The following is an 8032-nucleotide window of genomic DNA, read 5'->3' on the forward strand; positions in this document are numbered from 1 at the left end:
ACAGTCAAAATTGATTCCATAGGATCGATCTAAAAATACAAAATGTCCACATTGTATTTCTAAATAATAATTGAAAATACTAAATTGACTACCATATTTTTTTTTAGAAAAATTTCTAATCTATGATTCAGGAATCATTAGGGATTTAGGAATGTGAATAATATTGTTTTTTACGTACGCAAATGATTGACCCTTAGGTCTACCAATGTCTACCATAAAATAATAATGAAAAAATACTAATGACTCGTGTACATTATGTAAAGATCATGCCCACAATTATTATTTAATTTCGTGCGAAAATTAAAATATGTATTCATATGGCACTTTTAAAGTAAATTTATGTTTTAACGTCATTAAAACAGAAAATAATGAAGGAAGAGAGCGGAAAATCAATATACGGTGGGAAAATACGGAATTGAGATTTCTTTCTCCAAAACCAACGAAAAGTAGATCCATACTTTTAATTGAGGACCTTGTAAAGCCTAATTTCGTGCGAAAATTAAAATATGTATTCATATGGCACTTTTAAAGTAAATTTATGTTTTAACGTCATTAAAACAGAAAATAATGAAGAGAGCGGAAAATCAATATACCTACGGTGGGAAAATACGGAATTGAGATTTCTTTCTCCAAAACCAACGAAAAGTAGATCCATACTTTTAATTGAGGACCTTGTAAAGCCCAGTCAGGCTTAAAATCTAATCGGTCTGTGTTGGAAAGTAGTTTCCAAATTTCGTAAAAATTGGACCATCCGTTCGAGAGTTATAGCATAACGGACGAACTACCTAAATGCAAAATTTGTAAAGGTAACTCATATTTATAAAATTCTTGCTCTCGGAAAAGGAGTGACTTGATCAAGGAGTGATCAGGTAGGTAACTAGGAGTGGTGGGTAATTAGGAGTGACCACAGCAACATACATCATACCTCAATGAGATAAAACTTATGACCATCCGTTCGAGAGTTATAGCATAACAGACGAACTACCTAAATGCAAAATTTGTAGGTAAAGGTAAAACTTACACTCATATTTATAAAGTTCTTGCTCTCGGAAAAAGAGTGACTTGATCAAGGAGTGATCAGGTAGGTAACTAGGAGTGGTGGGTATTTAGGAGTGACCACAGCAACATACATCATACCTCAATGAGATAAAACTTAGACCTTCGCTTCGTTCGAAAAGGGAGTGACTTGATCAAAGGAGTGATCAGGTAGGTAACTAGGAGTGGTGGGTAATTAGGAGTGACCACAGCAACATACATCATACCTCAATGAGATAAAACTTAGACCTTCGCTTCGTTCGAAAAGGGAGTGACTTAATCAAGGAGTGATAAGGAATAGGTAACTAGAAGTGGTGGCTATTTAGGAGTGACCACAGCAACATAAATACCTTAACGAGATAAAACTTGGACTTCACTTTCTTCGAAAAAGGAGTGACTTGATCAAAGGAGTGATCAGGAGTAGGTAACTAGGAGTGGTGGATATTTAGGAGTGACCACAGCAACACACGATACGCACTACATCACACCTCAATGAGATAAAACTTAGACCTTCGCTTCGTTCGAAAAGGGAGTGACTTGATCAAAGGAGTGATCAGGAGTAGGTAACTAGGAGTGGTGGATATTTAGGAGTGACCACAGCAACACACGATACGCACTGTATCCAGTAAGTTTCAAATGGAGTGATCCATCGTGTTCCGAACTAAATTGAAATTCATCCTGAAACACAAACAGAACCAAGGTTTAAACTAAGTTCTTTTTGTATGCTACCTAACCCTAGAACAGGGATTCCAGCACGAGAAACAGCCTTTACTTGACGAATTATTAAAGTTGTATGTGTGGCTATTTAGGAGTGACCACAGCAACACACGATACGCACTGTATCCAGTAAGTTTCAAATGGAGTGATCCATCGTGTTCCGAACTAAATTGAAGTTCATCCTGAAACAAAAACAGAACCAAGGTTTAAACAAAGTTCTTTTTGTATGCTACCTAACCCTAGAACAGGGATTCCAGCACGAGAAACAGCCTTTACTTGACGAATTATTAAAGTTGTATGTTATTCATGTACCTACTGGAAAAAGAAAATCTCAAGAAGCTTAAAGGGTCGCTCTAAAAGTGCTCGTGAGATTGGTTTGTCGTAGAGAGATGAAATTTGGTATGCTATCCCACTAGAGTCCAAGGACGCGACTGTAATAATTTGGTAAAAATCGACTGTCCAGATATCAACCAAAGTCATTGTTGCTTCGGACTTCAAAAAATAATCCAATTTTTTTTTCAATTTTTTTTTATTTATATGATTCTTGATTACACGGAGAGTATTTTAAGACAGAAAATTTTTGGCGCGTCTGCCTTTGGCGCGTTAGTTGGTAGCGCGTCTGCCTTGTAAGCGCTAGGCCGCGGGTTCGATTCCCGCCCAGGGCGGATTTTATCCTGATGGGATAATGTTTGTTCTCGGAACGGCTGGCTTTCTCCTATCCTGTCTTCCTTCTCTCTTCGATTTCGGGACGATAAGACCATAGCAGTTACAGTTCCCTCTGTCAAACCTCTTAAAAAAAAAAAAAAAAGATAAGACCATAGCAGTTAAAGTTCCCTCTGTCAAACCTCTTAAAAAAAAAAACAAAGGTTACAGAAAGTCGTGTGATGTTCACACCAGGTTTTTTTTTTTTACTTCTTTATTTAAATCCGGGCCTAATAAGATAAAATTAATCTCACTCACTTGTTCATCATGTGATGATACACGTAGCTCGGCATAATCGTCAAATTGATAACGCACGGCGCTTTCTCAACAATCTCCCTTATCTCCTTGTCTTTAAGCCCGACCACATTCTGGCCATTGACTTCCAGTATGTGATGATCAGTAAGGAGGCCGTTCCGCGAGGCCGAAGACTCCTTGACGAGGCGAATAATTTGGCCTCGTTTGAATTGGAAGCCGACGTGTCCGGCCGAGTCCTTGTGTAGGGTCACGTTACGTTCTTAAGGCCGACCACATTCTGGCCATTGACCTCCAGTATGTGATGATCCGTAAGGAGGCCGTTCCGCGAGGCCGAGGACTCCTTGACGAGGCGAATAATTTGGCCTCGTTTGAATTGGAAGCCGACGTGTCCGGCCGAGTCCTTGTGTAGGGTCACGTTACGTTCAAACGGCCTGGAAATTGGTAGAGGTGTGGTGTGAAAATTGGACTATAAATTCATATTAGGCACGTGTGTAAAAGTGAGTTCTTAGCATACTGCGGTTTTTATACATAACCTATTGAATAACAAAATAGCATGCCCAGGGCTCATAGATAAAATTCAAATCAGAGTGCCGAACACCCTCTCCCTAAAGTGGTGTGAAAATTGGACTATAAATTCATACTAGGCACGTATGTAAAAGTGAGTTCTTAGCATACTGCGGTAGAACATGTCAGATACAGTTCCGCGACAGTCTTGGGCCGTGTTTATAAAGGCAACTTTCACAACTTTGCACTCTAACATTTCTCAAAATTTTAACGTCATGTCACAAGAACAATTACAATGGCAGCACAAGGATAACACTTCTTGAATGAAGGAATGATTAATTGAAGACTCGGTAAGTCGGTGACTTTGAGAAGGTCTATTCCAACTATTAGGCCAGCCACTTATTATCAGGTAGATCTGATCAGGTGTTAGGTATACCTGATTACCTGATAGTGTCCTCATCAGGTATCAGGTAGACCTTGACATTCGGACCTTTTCAGCCGTACCTGTCAAGTCTACTTGATAGTGTGTGTGCTTATCAGGTGTCAGGTCTACTTGATAGTGTGTGTGCTCATCAGGTGTCAGGTCTATCTGATAGTGAATGGCTGGCTTTAGACGCTATGGAAACGATTACGACTTCAACTTTGTACCAGTTTTCCAGGGAAGACGACTAATGAAGTAATAACTCACCTGTCCCGTACCACAATGGATATATTATTGACAGGACAATTCCTCAATAACGCATGAACCTGATGCATGTTAGATCCAGCTACAGTCTTCCCGTTCACCTGCAGAAAATCATTCGGAAAATGTTTAACTATCACCACGCTAATTCAAACCTTTTTTAAATATAAATAAGTAAGTCAATGCAATTTGGTGTAGTAGGTATTTTAGGTTTTTCCAAATGTCTCATTTCACGCACATTTAAATTACAAAGTCACTCGATTTCCTCTCCAGTCAACCAGTCACGGAATCGATCATTTCCCTGGTAAAAAAATTTCAATCCCTCCAGGAATCGAAAACTACAAGGATGACTACACCACGGGAGCTCAATTTGAAACAAAATTAGATAAAGTTAAAGAAGTCTTCTGACGTTTGAATCTTAATTCAATTGGGGGAACGACTTGGCGGGGCTTTTTTTTATGCAGGTATTTTTTGGGGAGTCCTAACTACAAATTTAGTCAAGATTCAAACTCCGTAGTATTAAAAAAAAAAAAAAAAAAACTCGTTTAACTACTTCAATTTGAAACAAAATTAGATAAAGTTAAAGTCTTCTGACGTTTGAATCTTAATTCAATTGTGGGAACGACTTGGCGGGGCTTTTTTTTATGCGGGGCTTTTTTTTATGCTATTTTTTGGGGAGTCCTAACTACAAATTAAGTCGAGATTCAAACTCCGTAGTATTAAAAAAAAAAGAAAAAAAAAAAAACTCGTTTAACTACAGGTTATAAAATTACCTGCAGTATCTGATCACCAAACCTTAACCCCACAAGGGCCGCGGGTGATCCTTCTTGCACCAAACAGACAAACACACCCTCGTGTATAGCTGCCACTCGAAGTCCTATCTTACCATGGATGTCTTTGCAGAGGAATAGCTGTGGAGGTAAAGGAGGCAATAGAATATAATATGTAGAATAGAATAGAATATACTTTGTTTATCCTGCTTGGATGAGACACAAAGTACCTTTACCAAAGCAGTCTAAAGAAGGTCTCGTATACATATTTTATGGCAAGATACCATCAATGGGATCTTTTTTTTTCTACGAAGAAATAAATCTGTAAAGTGGCTTCAAAAGAGACAGTTTGCTGTAAGATTTTTTTTTTTCCAAGCACCAGCTTTAATTTAGCTTGGTTGCTAGCGCGTCTGCCTTGTAAGCGCTAGGCTGCGGGTTCGATTCCCGCCCGGGGCGGATTTTATCCTGAACAGATAAGGTTTGTTCTCGGAACGGCTGGCTTTCTCCTATCCTGTCTTCCTTCTCTCTTCGATTTCGGGACAATAAGACCTTAGCAGTTACAGTTCCCTCTATCAAACCTTAAAAAAAAAAAATCTTTTAATTCTTCTGCCTTCTTATCTATGTGTCTCACCTCCCGAATGCCATGATGGACCTGGGCCTTCTGCATCCCATGTCGGAAGAACGGTGCTATCATCGCCACCCCATTGGGTCCCGTAGGCCCCATTGACTCCCCATTTGTCCCTCCACTATACGGGGTCACCGAATGAATCGGTCCTGTCTTCCTTCTCTCTTAATCCTTCACGTTATTCATGTACCTACTGGAAAAAGAAAATCTCAGGAAGCTTAAAGGGTCGCTCTAAAAGTGCTTGTGAGATTGGTTTGTCGTAGAGAGATGAAATTTGGTATGCTATCCCACTATGGTCCAAGGACGCGACTGTAATAATTTGGTAAAAATCGGATAGTCACTCCAGATATCAACCAAAGTCAATGTTGCTTCGGACTTAAAAAAAAATCCAATTTTTTTCATATTTTATTATTTATATGATTCTTGATTACACGGAGAGTATTTTAAGACAGAAAATTTTTGGCGCGTCTGCCTTTGGCGCGTTAGTTGGTAGCGCGGAAGATTCAAACTACTCTTAAAATCACTTCTCAACTTGGACAATAGAGCAGTTGCGTTTACTTGGGTGAGGTTTCCAATAATATTAAAGATCAGATAATTTTTCTTCTTCTTTCTTTTTTTGATCTTGCTGAATCCGGTACTAAGTAAACATGTCAAATAACATTGAAAATACATAGTAGGAATTTTTTTAACTAACGGACAAATACTCAATGCGTTCTGATGTGGAGCGACTGAGATATTAGCAAAAAAGAGAGAAGGGTTTGATGTCACTTTAGTGTACACCTTGACTCTCATGGGTTGACTTATGGAAAAAAAAGAGCTTACTTTAGTCATCTGGTGATATTTCATATCCTCCAGGGAGGGGTAGATGTTAGACATGATGGTTGTAGATTTGAATATCACTCTGAAAATAAAGAAAAAGTTGCAGAATAACCATGTAAGAAAATAACAGAAAGTATAGGTACATGATCTACCACATCTCTTCAACTGTATGGCAAATCCTACTACCCTTGATCCGTCTTCACTCTGGACAAATCCTGTGGCAGCAGCAGAATTCCTTAACTTGGAGACAGCATAAATGGAATGAGATGTTAACAACAACAACAAGTAGGTGTATTTTCCTTATGTAAACTGAACACAGACCAGAGTAAACACTGGAAAATACACCAAAGCTAGGTATATCTCACAGAGATATGTAAGAGCTTCTTGTCAATTCTGACTCATCAGTAAATCTGTCTAAAATAATAATAATAAACTAGATATTACCTGAGCCTCTCTAATCTCTCCATACTTCCCTTCCTGGGTCTGTTCTTCATGACACCAAACCTATCTACAACACACTTGATCCTTTCTTCATATTCCCAACAAACTTCCACACTGTCTCTCTGTCCGACTGTAATCTAAACCCACTCTAATTAGAACCATAATCTAAACCTACTCCAATTAAAAAAGAGGCATGTCAGTCCCTTCTAACATCTGTCTGTTACAATTAGCACAAATTAGCATCAATTCTAGCAAAAAAGGAACAGTACATACTTTTAGGGTCAAGGTAAAGGCAGGATCTCAGGATACCCAGGGATCCTTTTTCTCGGAAACTCCTACGGAAAGAAATCTCAAATCTCAACTTACCCTATTTTCAAATTCAAAATTCACACATATTGCGTGCTACTTTCAGAGTGCATTTCTTAGATTAATGAAAATCTAATGCACCTAGAATTATTTTATTTAAATTGAATTAATTTAAAAACACAAATTAATAAAAATCCAGGTTCTGTTTCTGTTCCACTTCTGTTAAGTTTTGTTTACATTTTTTTCCCTTATCAGTTTGTTTACAAAAGTCAGCTGATGATAAAATCTTTAGCGTATTGCATAGTCAAGTGATGAATTTTACGGCGCAAGTTGAGTATACGTTTCACTTTTCGTATCTACGGACTCCCCTACGGCCTACAGGTTTCAAGTTTGGATTTGTGGGTCCAGTTTCCCAGGGGATCACTAATGTTAAGTAACATTGTGTGTGGTGTGTATTTAGATGGGTGACCATCTGGAAAAATGAGACCGTGCAGCTGACTGCTTTTCACACGAAAAATAATAATAATAATAATAATAATAATACCTAATAATAATAAAATAAGAAGAATTATTTTGTTGTAGTTATATAGGTACCTGAATTGTACAAGCACAAGGTAGGTAAGTTTACTTTTTTTTTAATCAATAGGTAGATATTTTATACCTACCTACGTATCTATTGGATTTGTTTTCCACGTGTTTCGTCTTATAGGCTATCAAAATTGGGTAGGTAATCAAAACAACAAACAATAATCTCGAACAAACAAAATTGTTTACTCCCCTTGTTTGAATGTTGTTTAGTGTTTGGTGCGTTGGAAGCTACGTAGGTATTTTTAGCCTACGTTAGCCTTTGGTGCGTAGGCAGTTTATCAATGGAGGATGTTTACTCGGCTGTTTATCTTCCCCGTATAGGTAGTTAGGTACCTCGCTTCAATGGTGTTGCTTCTCCTAACAAGTGCAGAATTTGGTCAGATTATAAAGAAATTTAATATACCCGTTGGGAGCTACGTAGGTATTTTTAGCCTACGCTAGCCTTTGGTGCGTAGACAGTTTATCAATGAAGGATGTTTATTGTTTACTCGGCTGTTTATCTTCCCCATATAGGTAGTTAGGTACCTCGCTTCAATGGTGTTGCTTCTCCTAACAAGTGCAGAATTTGGTCAGATTATAAAGAAATTT

The 8032-nt window shown here is 38.2% G+C and overlaps 1 protein-coding gene and 1 long non-coding RNA gene across 2 annotated transcripts; both read right to left on the minus strand.

The window, feature by feature from the left end:
• On the minus strand, positions 1-1341 carry LOC113469896. The gene is made up of 3 exons (XR_003393172.1): positions 1263-1341; positions 672-925; positions 1-472 (listed from the first exon to the last, which is right to left on the minus strand). It is a non-coding gene; the product is annotated as an uncharacterized LOC113469896 (long non-coding RNA).
• Positions 1342-1832: 491 nt separating this feature from the next.
• LOC103515105 (syntenin-1-like) lies at positions 1833-5431 on the minus strand. The gene is made up of 6 exons (XM_008480023.3): positions 5297-5431; positions 4669-4806; positions 3902-3999; positions 3073-3140; positions 2713-2908; positions 1833-1934 (listed from the first exon to the last, which is right to left on the minus strand). Exons 1-6 carry the CDS (start codon positions 5387-5389, stop codon positions 1889-1891), a joined length of 639 nt encoding a protein of 212 aa, XP_008478245.1. The 5' UTR covers positions 5390-5431; the 3' UTR covers positions 1833-1888.
• Between the last annotated feature and the right edge of the window lie 2601 nt (positions 5432-8032).

This window comes from Diaphorina citri, unplaced genomic scaffold, assembly GCF_000475195.1.
Source record: "Diaphorina citri unplaced genomic scaffold, Diaci psyllid genome assembly version 1.1 scaffold1277, whole genome shotgun sequence".
In the NCBI taxonomy this organism is placed as follows: Eukaryota; Metazoa; Arthropoda; class Insecta; order Hemiptera; family Psyllidae; genus Diaphorina; species Diaphorina citri.

What these genes read in the sequence shown, in the direction of transcription:
- LOC103515105 (XM_008480023.3), bottom strand. Translation starts at nt 5,389, where the DNA reads ATGGGGCCTACGGGACCCAATGGGGTGGCGATGATAGCACCGTTCTTC. An exon ending in TTGGTGATCAGATACTGCAG is followed by an intron (nt 4,000 to 4,668) that starts GTAATTTTATAA and finishes GATTTTCTGCAG; the next exon opens with GTGAACGGGAAGACTGTAGC. An exon ending in CGGCTTCCAATTCAAACGAG is followed by an intron (nt 2,909 to 3,072) that starts GCCAAATTATTC and finishes AATTCAAACGAG; the next exon opens with GCCAAATTATTCGCCTCGTC.